We start from the raw sequence: 14,089 nt of genomic DNA on the forward strand, positions 1-14,089 counted from the left end.
GTGTTGTAGCTGTACTGGAACAGCCTGACTAGGGGCACGACAAGTTCTGGAGCACAGGTTATATGAGAAGGAAGCATGTGCAGGACTATGGGGTGAAGGCAGGGGAATGGAACTGAGTGAATTGCTCTTCCGGAGAGCTGGTGCAGATATGATGGGCCTCCTTCTGCACTGTAACAATTCTGTGATTCTACCTCAGGGATTCAGCCCTTCTCACCTGGTTTCAGCTGCTGAGTATCCCGAGGGTTGAGAAACCCAGGTGTCTGTGGTTAAAATTAGAAAGCTGTTAAAATTAAGGCAGCCTGTTATAATATTTAAATGACCAACCCACTTCCCACTACTGGGTTGGTCGCCAACCCCCGTCCTGCCTCTGTTAAAACCAGATCCTGTTCCAAATTACTTTGCATTTTCACCTCCAACATGACCCTAACCCACATATCATTTGGAGTTAAGATTCAGCCCACTGTTTCACTGTAGTTGGTTTCATATTACTAGTGGAATCAAGGTTAGGGCAGGGCTCCTGGGGAGAGGTTTGGTTTCGTGGGCAAGGGAGTCCATGAGCTCCTGTCACTTGTTGTTGAAGATAAAAGGGCCAGGAGAGAGGGTTTGAAGGAGCCACCTTCCACTTTAATTGCCTCTTCCCCCACTGCTTCCATACCTATTTCCTTCTCCCTCATTTGTGCATCAATCTTCCCTTCAATGCATACATGATATCTGCTGCAAACACTCCATATGGCAGTCAGTTCCACATTCTCACCATCCTGATGTGTGAAGAAATTGCTCCTACATTTTTCACTTGATTGATCTGAACAGAATGGCTTCAGTCTTGCCGACGTTCAGTTGAAAATTGATGCTCCTGGTCCAAGCAGAATGTTTCTTAGATCCATCTCTCAGAGTCTGAAGCAGCACAGACCAAGCTTCGATAAATCGCAGCCACTGGGAGCTCCTCCAACAATTCAGCTGCATGATAGAAGACTTCACCAGAGGTAGAACTGAATGCAGAAAGTATGACTAAGTGGCAGGGAAAGGTGACAGCCAGGAATTCTTTCGAACCACAATTGCAGCACAGTGAGCCAGGCAATAGAAACACAGAATAACATAGCACAGTAGGAGGCTATTCGTCCCAGCGTGTCTGTGCCCGTTCTTTGAAAGAGCTATCCAATTAGTGCCACTCCCCTGCTCTTTCCCCAGAGCCCTGCAAATTTCTCCTTGCAAGTACTTATCCTCTTTGAAATTTACTATTGAATCTGCTTCCGACAGCTTTCAGGCAGTGCATACCAGATCATGACTTGCTGTGAATTTTTAAAAAAATCTTCATCTCCCCCTTTAGTTCTTTTGTCAATGACCTTAAATCTGTATCCTCTGGTTACCAACCCTCCTACACTGGAAACAGTTTCTCCTTATTTATTCTATCAAAATTAGTCCAAGGTGCCTGGGATATAGCCAATGCAGCACAGTGAGCTGGGTACTAGCCAGGTCCTGGGAGTGTTTGATGGAACAGTGTACAAGGAACTTTGTCCTGTATCCAACCCTGGGAGTGTTTAATGCTGACACTCATGAATATTGCTCTGTTTCACAGCAGTGGCATGACTCACATTCAGGAGAACAGAAGCTGCAATCTAAAGCTCGTGACAAGTCACTCCTGTGGCCCAATGGCAGCTCTTGCAGTTGGCTACTGCAGGAATTGAAATAAAACTCCAGCAGCAAACAACACTTTGCATCTTTGTACTGAAATTTAACATTATGGAGACAGGAGGGCTAAAATTCCTCAGCCCAGGCGAAGTGGCAAGAACCTGCAGCGTCTAATATATCCTTATTGAAGCCTGTCCAAAGCGTATTAACATAGAGGGCAGGAACCTGCAGGGGGAACCCAGCTTCTTGCTGCGTCTCTGTTCTCTCCAACGGTGGGGAGCATCCTTGGAATAGCCATTATTTGAATTCCACCGGGATCAGAGCAGCACCTAAACCTGTTTCCTGTGCAGTAAGGAAGTCCTGGGCCTCACATAGGAACAGGAGGAGGCCATTCAGCCCTTTGAGCCTGCTTCTCAAATCAATTAGATCATGGTTGATCTACACCTCAACTCCATTTACCTACCTTTGTTCCATATCCCTTAATAACCTCACATTATATAATTAACACAGCAATGTATCTAGAAAATGCCCTAGACATGGCCCCATACGGAGGTCAGAATGTTTGGGGGGGGCGAATGAAGAAGAACCCCATTCCCCCCCAACTCCACTGAAATTTGACTGTGATTGGCCTTGTTCTCACCAAATCAAATCTGTTCCCCTTGAAGCAGCTGAGTTCTTCACAGACACAACTTGCCAGACTCACATGGTTAACTGCGTCCACGTTTACTTCAGCTTCAATCAGCAGCTCTGCCACTGTTACCCAACCGTGAAGTGCTGCGTAATGTAGAGCGTTCCTATTCTTCTGTTGGAAAAACACAAAATGGACTTAAAATCTACAAAAGCAGAGTTTAACATTCGAGAAGGCAAGGCTGAAAGTGCAGAGAATAATTTAAGTACTGCGTTAACTTGCTGGTAGCAGTAACATCATTGTGATTGGAAGCTCAGGATAAAGTACATACCTTGTCCATTGTGAATTTAAACAGCAGGAAAGCACAGCAGAGGGAGTCTTTTGAAAACTGTCGAGGCATGATGACATGTCTTTCTATACAGCACAGTACAGTTTTGCATCCTCCCTGTTAGTTTGCAGACAAACACTGTTTGGTACAAACAAGAGCAGGTGCTGTCACCAAACAAAGAGGAACTATTCTTTGGGTTAAATGGCCTCAGGTCTTGGGATACAAGGGAGTAAATAATACAAGGCCCAACATGACTTGTCATATTCCAGACTGTAGTGGCTGCCTGCTGGGCCTACTGATTGCACCATCAAATGTTTCTTCATCAGCAAGATGGCCTTGTGACTCAAGGGATTTTGTGAGGAGTCTGTGTGAAGTTTTTTTTATTAATTCATGGGATATAGGCACAGACACACCAAAACATGCAATCTCGTGATAGGGCTCTGAAACTTCGGGATTTTGCTGTCCACCATTGCTGAAAGCTTGGGTGAGGCTGGCTGCAGAGATGGGAAGCTGCTGATAGCCATGTTACAACAGCCTGCAACTGTGGGTAAGATGGAGACCTGGGGAAGAGAGAGGGAGCGAGAAAGAGCGCGTGCAGGCCAGTGGCTGTTATCAGCGGTGTGAGTAACCTTGGCAGTGATGGCAGCTCTTGAAGTCAGTTGCGGGGGAGAGGAAAGCTCCCAGCTGATGCCCATGTCTCTCTTGATATTGTGTTTAATCCCAGGTTTGCTTTCATCATTCTATAATGTGGCCGCATTGCTACTGGCAGCCTTCTGATAACTTGCTCAAGCATCCATTCTTCATGTGTCAGCTACTTGACATTATGATCTACGATACCTGAGCTGGATTTTAACATCAACCAATATATCTGTGTTCCTAGCTCCCAGGAGGTGTTACTGGATAATGAGCAGGTGCAGGAATCGTGGGTGATTTTCTGAGTCTCTTTCTCTCTGTCTGAGAAGCCAGGGGTTCTGAGGCCAGTTGTGATGCGTTTACTGTAACCTGGCCAAGATGACAAAGGCCTGAGCTTGGTATCTTTTTGAGCCCTGTGTCCCAGTACTTCACCATGTTAGGCAATTACAGAAATAACAATTCAAATTTATGTGGGGCCTTTAATTGCAGAAGAATATACTACGAGGAGAGAAGGGGAAAGAAAAAGAAAAACAAGGAAGAAGTACTCCACAAGCTATCATGTGAATTAGAAGAAACGACAAAAAGGTTTGGTTGAAAAGGTTTTTAAAAGACCGAGTGGTTTATGGAGACAACTCCGGAAAGTAGCAGATATACATTATCAATGAGTCATCAGGTGGTTTTGAATAATGCAAAGGGGCCATAATATATTCGGGGTCTGGGGAAGGGGGATGGCGAAGGGGGCCAGAATATGGAGGCAGTGGGAGTGGCTTCAGGCTGGTGTCATTGCCTGGCCTAAAGTCATTGCCTTGGCCTGAAGTAGCGAGCTGTTAATAGATTATTATGTTCAGGACAGGAAAGCGCTGGACTCTGTCTACGTGTCGGTGCTCAGTTTGCTGGGTCAGGCTGGGCAGTGCAAGGGGCCCCCAGTTGGTATCATTGCCCAATGAGCTATGGAGGGGAAAGGTCAGACGGAAGGCAGGATTTTCCCGCTGGCATCGGGACCCTGACCTCAGGACTAAATGGGGACCCAAAAACTGATGTTAGAAATTAACAAGATGCCTAGTATAATCAGCTTGAAATAGGTAAAAGAATAAATTTGTGCTGCAAGTTTAATTTTACTGGAAACTGCTGAAGGTTTCCTTTTTCTAGGAACAAAGCTGGCAGAATGATTATTCTTAGGTGATGATAGTTGTACCTAGTCCAGAAAGAGGCCATGGCCAGATGAGGCCTCAACAATATTTATTTTTTATTTATTTATTCAGAGATACAGCACTGAAACAGGCCCTTCAGCCCACCGAGTCTGTGCCGACCATCAACCACCCATTTATACTAATCCTACACTAATCCCATATTCCTACCACATCCCCACCTTCCCTATATTCCCCTACCACCCACCTATACTAGGGGCAATTTATAATGGCCAATTTACCTATCAACCTGCAAGTCTTTGGCTGTGGGAGGAAACCGGAGCACCTGGCGAAAACCCACGCAGTCACAGGGAGAACTTGCAAACTCCACACAGGCAGTACCCAGAATTGAACCCGGGTCACTGGAGCTGTGAGGCTGCGGTGCTAACCACTGTGCCACTGTGGAGAGCAACTGGAGAGATACTTAAAACAAATAACCATGTTTCAAAGCTGCGTTAGGATTTTCAGTTAGCCTTACATAATTCAGATGCTTGCCTAAATGTGCAAGTTAATTACAGTGAGGAAGTAGAATAGCAGTTACTTTAGTGAATCACTTCATGGTTTAACAGTCTAAGGAGAAATAAGACTGAATAGTCATGATAAACTGCTCATTAACAGGTCCGACAAACAGTTTTGGCCATAAATAAGGCCGGGCTTTTACCCCCATGGTTAGACAAAGAACACAACATACTATTGGACATTTTATAGGACAATAAGGTCCTGTCAATATGACACCCAGGTCCAGCTCTGAAAAGGGATATAAAGTAAGAAACTTTGGAAGGCCTCAGTGCAGGTAGGCAGTGGACAAGGAACTCTCGAGGCTGACTCTGGTCTAACACTCTTGGGTAATTCTAGAAGTCATGAAGAAGTGAGGCAATGAGAAGAGAAGAGGAAAAAGGAGAAGGAAGAGAGAGCTGTTCGCACACACCAACTACCCTACCCAACCTGGACTGTTGTTCACTACATGTGTCTAGATACGGCTGGCATTTAAAGAGCGCATGGATGAATTACAACGATTGTTCATTCCTGTCTGGCGCAAAAATAAAACAGGAAGGGTGGCTCAACCGTGGTTTACAAAAGAAATTAGGGATAGTATTAGATCCGAGGAGGAGAAATATAAAATGGCCAGAACAAGCAGCAAACCTGAGGATTGGGAGCAGTTTAGAATTCAGCAAAGGAGGTCAAAGGGATTGATTAAGAAGGGGAAAATAGAGTATGAGAGTAAGCTTGCAGAGAACATAAAAACTGACTGTAAAATCTTCTATAGATATGTGAAGAGAAAAAGATTAGTGAAGTCAAATGTGGGTCCCTTACAGTCAGAAATGGGGGAAATAATAATGGGGAACAAAGAAATGGCAGACCAATTAAATACATACTTTGGTTCTGTCTTCACAAAGAAGGACACAAATTACCTCCCAGAAACGTTGGGGAACATAGGCCTAGTGAGAAGGAGGAACTGTATGAAATCAGTATTAGTAGGGAAAAGGTGTTAGGGAAAGTGATGGGATTGAAGGCCAATAAATCCCCAGGGCCTGATAATCTACATCCCAGAGTACTTAAGGAAGTGGCCCTAGAAATAGTAGTTGCATGGCTGGTCATATGGCAAAATTCTATAGACTCTGGAACAGTTCCAACGGATTAGAGGGTAGCTAATGTAACCCCACTATTGAAAAAAGTAGGTAGAGAGAAAACAGGGAATTATAAACCGGTTAGCCTGACATCAGGAGTAAGGAAAATTATAAAAGATGTAATAGCAGAGCACTTGGAAAACAATGACAGGATCGGACAAAGTCAACATGGATTTACGAAAGGGAAATTATGCTTGATGAATCTACTGGAATTTTTTGAGCATGTAACTAGGAGAATAGATAAGAGAGAACCAGTGGATGTGGTGTATTTGGATTTTCAGAAGGCTTTCGATAAGGTCCCACGTTAGGGCGGCACAGTGGCGCAGTGGTTAGCACTGCAGCCTCACAGCTCCAGGGACCCGGGTTCAATTCTGGGTACTGCCTGTGTGGAGTTTGCAAGTTCTCCCTGTGTCTGCGTGGGTTTTCTCCGGGTGCTCCGGTTTCCTCCCACAAGCCAAAAGACTTGCAGGTTGGTAGGTAAATTGACCATTATAAATTGTCACTAGTATAGGTAGGTGGTAGGGAAATATAGGGACAGGTGGGGATGTTTGGTAGGAATATGGGATTAGTGTAGGATTAGTATGGGTGGTTGATGGTCGGCACAGACTCGGTGGGCCGAAGGGCCTGTTTCAGTGCTGTATCTCTAATCTAATCTAAGAGATTAGAGTGCAAAATTAAAGCGCATGGGATTGGGGATAAGGGACTGATTGAGGATAGAGAACTGGTTGGCAGATAGGAAACAAAAAGTAGGAATAAACAGGTCTTTTTCCGAGTGGCAGGCAATGACTCGTGGGGTACTGCAGGGATCAGTGCTAGGATCCCAGCTATTCACAACATATATTAATGATATAGATGAGGGAATTAAATGTAATATATCCAAGTTTGCGGACGACACAAAGCTGGGTGGAAGTGTGAGCTGTGAGGAGGATGCAGAGAAACTCCAGTGTGATTTGGACAGGTTGAGTGAGTGGGCAAAAACATGGCAGATGCGGCACAATGTGGATAAATGTGAGGTTATCCACTTTGGTGCAAAAACAGAAAGACAGGTTATCTGAACGGCAATAGCTTGGGAAAGGGGGAGGTGCAGCAAGACCTGGGTGTCCTTGTGCACCAGTCGCTGAAAGTAAGCATGCAGCTGCAGCAGGCAGTTAAGAAGGTAAATGGTATGTTGGCCTTCATAACGAGAGGATTCGAGTACAGGAGCAAGGATGTCTTGCTGCAATTATACAAGGCCTCGGTGAGACCACATCTGGAGTACTGTGTGCAGTTTTGGTCTCCTTATCTGAGGAAGGATGTTCTTGCTATGGAGGAAGTGCAGCAAAGATTCACCAGACTGATTCCTGGATGGCAGGACTGATATATGAAGGGTTGATTAGGCTTGTATTTACCAGAGTTTAGAAGAATAAGAGGGGATCTCATTGAAACCTACAAAGTTTTAACAGGACTGGACAGACTAGATGCAGGAGGATGTTTCAGATGGCGGGGAGTCTTGCGCTTGTCTTTTTTCCCCTGCCAACTGCTAAGTCTCTTCGACTCGCCACACTTTAGCCCCACCTTTATGGCTGCCCGCCAGCTCTGGCGATCGCTGGCAACTGACTCCCACGACTTGTGATCAATGTTACAGGACTTCATGTCGCGTTTGCAGACGTCTTTAAAGTGGAGACATGGACGGCCGGTAGGTCTGATACCAGTGGCGAGCTCGCTGTACAATGTGTCCTTGGGGATCCTGCCATCTTCCATGCGGCTCACATGGCCAAGCCATCTCAAGCGCCGCTGACTCAGTAGTGTGTATAAGCTGGGGATGTTGGCCGCCTCGAGGACTACTGTGTTGGAGATGCGGTCCTGCCACCTGATGCCAAGGATTCTCCGGAGGCAGCAAAGATGGAATGAATTGAGACGTCGCTCTTGGCTGACATACGTTGTCCAGGCCTCGCTGCCGTAGAGCAAGGTACTGAGGACACAGGCTTGATACACTCGGACCTTTGTATTCCGTGTCAGTGTGCCATTTTCCCACACTCTCTTGGCCAGTCTGGACATAGCAGTGGAAGCCTTTCCCATGCGCTTGTTGATTTCTACATCGAGAGACAGGTTACTGGTGATAGTTGAGCCTAGGTAGGTGAACTCTTGAACCACTTCCAGAGTGTGGTCGCCGATATTGATGGATGGAGCATTTTTGACGTCCTGTCCCAGGATGTTCGTTTTCTTGAGGCTGATGGTTAGGCCAAATTCGTTGCAGGCAGCCACAAACCTGTCGATGAGACTCTGCAGACACTCCTCAGTGTGAGATGTTAATGCAGCATCGTCAGCAAAGAGGAGTTCCCTGATGAGGACTTTCCGTACTTTGGTCTTCGCTCTTAGTGATGAGGTCCTGCAGGGGGAGTTTAGGGAGTTAGGTAGTAAGTTAAAAAACAGGACCTCTAGGGTTGTAATCTCTGGATTACTCCCTGTGCCACGTGCAAGTGAGGCTAGAAATAGGAAGATAGTGCAGCTAAACACGTGGCTGAGCAGCTGGTGTAGAAGGGAGGGTTTCAGATATCTGGACCACTGGGCTCTCTTCAGGGACAGATGGGACCTGTACAAGAAGGACGGGTTGCATCTTAACTGGAAGGGCACTAATATCCTGGCTGCAAGGTTTGCTAGCGTCACTCGGGAGGGTTTAAACTAATGTGGCAGGGGGGTGGGAACCAGAGCAGCAGGACAGCTAGTGAAGTAAATGAAGAGGACATAGTAAATAAGGCCAGTAGGACTAAGAGGAAGAGCAGGCAGGGAGATGTTGCTGAGCACAGCGAGACTGGTGGTCTGAAGTGCATTTGTTTCAATGCGAGAGGTATAACAGGTAAGGCAGATGAACTTAGAGCTTGAATTAGTACTTGGAAATATGATGTTGTTGCTATTACAGAGACTTGGTTGAGGGAAGGGCAAGATTAGCAGCTAAATGTTCCAGGCTTTAGAAGCTTCAGGCGGGATAGAGGGGGATGTAAAAGGGGTGGGGGAGTTGCATTACTGGTTAAGGAGAATATCACAGCTGTACTGCAGGAGGACACCTCAGAGAGGTCATGCAGCGAGGCAATATGGGTGGAGCTCAGGAATAGGAAGGGTGCAGTCACGATGTTGGGGGTTTACTACAGGCCTCCCAACAGCCAGCGGGAGGTAGAGGAGCAGATATGTAGACAGATTTTGGAAAGATGTAAAGGTAACAGGGTTGTACTGGTGGGTGATTTTAACTTCCCCAATATTGACTGGGACTCACTTAGTGCTGGGGGCTTGGATGGGGCAGAATTGGTGAGGAGCATCCAGGATGGCTTCTTGAAACAGTATGTAGATAGTCCAACTAGGGATGGGGCCATTCTGGAGCTGGTATTGGGGAATGAGCCCGGCCAGGTGGTCGAAGTTTCAATGGGGGTGCATTTCGGGAGCAGTGACCATAATTCCATAAGTTTTAAGGTACTTGTGGATAAGGATAAGAGTAGTCCTCGGGTGAAGGTGCTAAATTGGGGGAAGGCTAATTATAACAATATTAGGCAGGAACTGAAGAATTTAGATTGGGGCGGCTGTTTGAGGGTAAATCAACATCTGACATGTGGGAGTCTTTCAAACGTCAGCTGATTAGAATCCAGGACCAGCATGTTCCTGTGAGAAAGAAAGACAAGTTTGGCAAGTTTCGGGAAGCTTGGATAACACAGGATATTGTGAGCCTAGTCAAAAAGAAAAAGGAAGCATTTGTAAGGGCTGGAAGACTAGGAACAGATGAAGCACTTGAGGAATATAAAGACAGTAGGAAGGAACTTAAGCAAGGAGTTAGGAGGGCTAAAAGGGGGTCATAAAAAATCATTGGCAAACAGGATTAAGGCAAATCCCAAGGCTTTTTATACATATATAAAGAGCAAGAGGGTAACCAGGGAAAGGGTTGGCCCACTCAAGGACAGAGATGGGAATCTATGCATGGAGCCAGAGGAAATGGGTGAGGTGCTAAATGAGTACTTTGCATCAGTATTCACCAAGGAAAAGGACTTGGTGGATGATCAGCCTAGGGAAGGGAGTGCAGATAGTTTCAGTCATCTCATTATCAAAAAGGAGGTGTTGGGTGTCTTGCAAAGCATTAAGGTAGATAAGTCCCCAGGGCCTGATGGGATCTACCCCAGAATACTGAGGGAAGCAAGGGAAGAAATTGCTGGGGCCTTGACAGAAATCTTTGTATCCTCTTTGGCTACAGGTGAGGTCCCAGAGGACTGGAGAATAGCCAATGTTGTTCCTTTGTTTAAGAAGGGTGGTAAGGATAATCCAGGAAATTATAGGCCGGTGAGCCTTACGTCAGTGATAGGGAAACTATTAGAGAGGATTCTTCGGGACAGGATTTACTCCCATTTGGAAACAAACGAACCTATTAGCGAGAGACAGCATGGTTTTGTGAAGGGGAGGTCGTGTCTTACTAATTTGATTGAGTTTTTTGAGGAAGTGACGAAGATGATTGATGAGGGAAGGGCGGTGGATATTGTCTGTATGGACTTTAGTAAAGCCTTTGACAAGGTCCCGCATGGCAGACTGGTGCAAAAGGTGAAGTCACATGGGATCAGAGGTGAGCTGGCAAGATGGATACAGAACTGGTTCAGTCACAGAAGACAGAGGGTTAACAGTGGATGGGTGTGTTCCTGAATGGAGGGATGTGACTAGTGATGTTCCGCAGGGATCAGTGCTGGGACCTTTGCTGTTTGTAGTATATATAAATGATTTGGAGGAAAATGTAGCTGGTCTGATTAGTAAGTTTGCGGACGACACAAAGGTTGGTGGAGTTGCGGATAATGATGAGGATTGTCAGAGGATACAGCAGGCTATAGATCGGTTGGAGACTTGGGCGGAGAAATGGCAGATGGAATTTAATCCGGACAAATGTGAGGTAATGCATTTTGGAAGGTCTAATGCAGGTGGGAAGTATACAGTAAATGGCAGAACCCTTAGGAGTATTGACAGGCAGAGAGATCTGGGCATACAGGTCCACAGGTCACTGAAAGTGGCAACGCAGGTGGATAAGGTAGTCAAGAAGGCATACGGCATGCTTGCCTTCATCGGTCGGGGCATAGAGTATAAAAATTGGCAAGTCATGTTGCAGCTGTACAGAACCTTAGTTAGGCCACACTTAGAATATTGCGTGCAATTCTGGTCACCACACTACCAGAAGGACGTGGAGGCTTTGGAGAGGGTACAGAGGAGGTTTACCAGGATGTTGCCTGGTCTGGAGGGCATTAGCTATGAGGAGAGGTTGGAAAAACTCGGATTGTTTTCACTGGAACGACGGAGGTGGAGGGGCGACATGATAGAGGTTTACAAAGTTATGAGCGGCATGGACAGAGTGGATAGTCAGAAGTTTTTTCCCAGGGTGGAAGAGTCAGTTATTCGGGGACACAGGTTTAAGGTGCGAGGGGCAAAGTTTAGAGGGGATGTGCAAGGCAAGTTTTTTACACAGAGGGTGGTGAGTGCCTGGAACTTGCTGTCAGGGGAGGTGGTGGCAGCAGATACGATAGCGACGCTTAAGAGACATCTTGACAAATAAATGAATAGGATGGGAATAGAGGGATATGGGCCCCGGAAGTGCAGAAGGTGTTAGTTTCGGCAGGCATCAAGATCAGCGCAGTTATATGGCTTGCTAGAACACTGGTCCCAGCACCGTTCAAGTGCAGACCGCCCCAACGGTACAGCCCCCACTTTCCCCAGTACTGGTGCCAGTGCCCCATGAACCAAAACCCACTTCTCCCACACTAGTATTTGAGCCAAGTATTCATTTCACTAACCTTTTGTGCCCTCTGCCAATTGGCACATAGCTCAGGTAATAATCCAGAGATTATTATTATTACCCTCGAGGCTCTGCTCTTCAATTTGGTGCCTAACTCCTCATACTGAGGAGTCCATCTCGCCTGCTCCGCCATTCAAAATGATCATGGCTCATCTTCGGAATCAACTCCACTTTTCCGCTCGCCTTACCCTTTACCCTTTGATTCCCCGAGAGACCAAAAATCTGTCTATTCCAGCCTTAAACATATTCAACGATGGAGCATCCACAACCCTCTAGAGTAGGGAATTCCAAAGATTCACAACCCTTTGAGTGAAGTAATTTCTCCTCATCTCAGTCCTAAATGATCGGTCCCTTATCCCGACATTGTGCCCCCGTGTTTAAGATTCCCTGACCAGCGGAAATAATCTCTCAGTGTCTATCCTATCCCGCCCCTTTAGAATCTTATATGTTGTAATGAGATTGCCTCTCATTCTTCTAAACTCCAGACAATACATGCCCAATTTACTTAGTCTCTCATCATAGGACAACCCCCTCATCCCAGGGACCAATCTAGTGAACCTGTAATGTAAGTAAATCCTTACTTAAATGTGGAGATCAAAACTGCACACAGTATTCCAGATGTGATCTCACCAAAACCCGTACAACTGGAGCAATTATTCCTTATTCCTGTACTCCAATCCCTTGCAATAAAGGCCAACATGCCATTTGCCTTCCTAATTGCTTGTTGTACCTGCATGTTAACTTTGTGGGTTCCTTGTACCAGCACACCGAGTCTCTTTGAACATCGACACTTACAAGTTTCACAACTTTTAAAAAATATTATGCTTGTCTATTCTTCCAATGAAAGTGCATAACTTCACACTTTCGTACATTATACTCCATTTGCCATCTTGTTGCCTACTCACCTAACCTGTCTATATCTCTTTGCAGGTTCTTTATGTCCTCCCCACAGCTTACCTTTCCACCTACCTTTGTATCAACAGAAAACCTAGATCTATTACTCTCTGTCTCTTCATCCAAGTTGTAAATAGCTGAAGCCCAGCACTCCACTATTTACTGCCTGCCAACTTGAAATGCCCCGTTTATGCCCAATCTCTGCTTCCTGGCTGTTAACTAATCATCTATCCATGCTAATATGCGCCCTTATCTTGCCTATTAATCTTTTGTGTGGCATCTTATCAAATGCCTTTTGGAAATCCAAGTAAACGACATCTACCCTACTAGATACATCCTCAAAAAACTCTAAGAAATTTGTCAAGCAGGATTTCCTTTCGTAAAACTATGTTGACTTGTTCTAATCATACTGTGCTTTTCTAAGTGCATTGTTAAAACTTCCTTAAGAATAAATTCCAGCATTTTCCCAATGACTGATGTTGGGCTAACTGGCCTGTCGTTCTCTGTTTCTTCTCTCCCTCCTTTCTTGAAAAGCGGCGTAACATTTGCCAACTTCCAATCTGATGGGACTATTCCTAAATCTAAGGAATTTTGGAAAATCATAGCTGTAGATATAATGAATGCACTAGCTATCACTTTTAGAACCCGAGGATGTTGGCCATCTGGTCCCAGGAATTTGTCAGATTTTAGTTCCTTAAGTTTCCCCAATACTTTCTCTTTGCTGATATGAATTTCCTTAATTTCCTCACTCTTTTTAGCCCCTAGGTTACTGTCTATTTCTGGTATGGAACTTGTGTATTCTACTGTGAAGACAGATACAAAATGTGTTCAATGCCTCTGCCATTTCCTCATTCCCCATGATAATTTCTCCAGTCTCTGCATCCAAGGGACCAACATTTACTTTAGCTACTCTCTTCCTTTTTACATAACTATAAAAGCTCTTACAATCTGTTTTCATGTTACTGGCTAGTTTACTCTCATATTCTCTTTTTTCCTATATCATCAACTTTTTGGTGGCCCTTTGCTGGTTTCTGAAATACTCCCAATCCACAGACTTGCTACTCTTTTTTTGCAACATTGTAAGCCTTTTCTTTTGTCAAGCTAAGCCCCCACCTGCCAAGAGTGAGGCACGTTAATTTTGTCATGAACATTGATTTTAAACTGTTACTGGAGTGAAGAAGACTTGTTAAACAGATCAGCCGTGGCTGGAAAATGCATTTGCATATTAACAGACGGTGCTTGGAAGGACAAAGGACCATTCCCTGACACATTCAACCCACAATGGGCCTTGATCACCAGGTATTGTGTGTAAGAGGTGCATTCCAGAGACTGCTAAAGTGATACAATCCAAGATGTGGTCAGACCAGTTAGTCA

The 14,089-nt window shown here is 45.4% G+C and overlaps 1 protein-coding gene across 5 annotated transcripts in view; it reads right to left on the reverse strand.

The window, feature by feature from the left end:
- Window positions 1-14,089, reverse strand: part of ankdd1a (ankyrin repeat and death domain containing 1A) — a 216,259-nt gene that overhangs the window by 132,446 nt on the left and 69,724 nt on the right. For all 5 annotated transcript variants that reach the window (XR_010969690.1, XM_068017665.1, XM_068017664.1 and 2 more), the window contains exon 9: window positions 2,333-2,431. Coding sequence is in view for 4 of the 5 variants with exons in the window: in XM_068017665.1 (XP_067873766.1) it covers window positions 2,333-2,431 (99 nt within the window). In the remaining variant the exon portion in view is untranslated. The remainder of the gene's footprint in view (window positions 1-2,332; window positions 2,432-14,089) is intronic.

The sequence above is a fragment of the Heterodontus francisci genome, chromosome 38 (genome assembly GCF_036365525.1).
Source record: "Heterodontus francisci isolate sHetFra1 chromosome 38, sHetFra1.hap1, whole genome shotgun sequence".
Classification (NCBI taxonomy): domain Eukaryota; kingdom Metazoa; phylum Chordata; class Chondrichthyes; order Heterodontiformes; family Heterodontidae; genus Heterodontus; species Heterodontus francisci.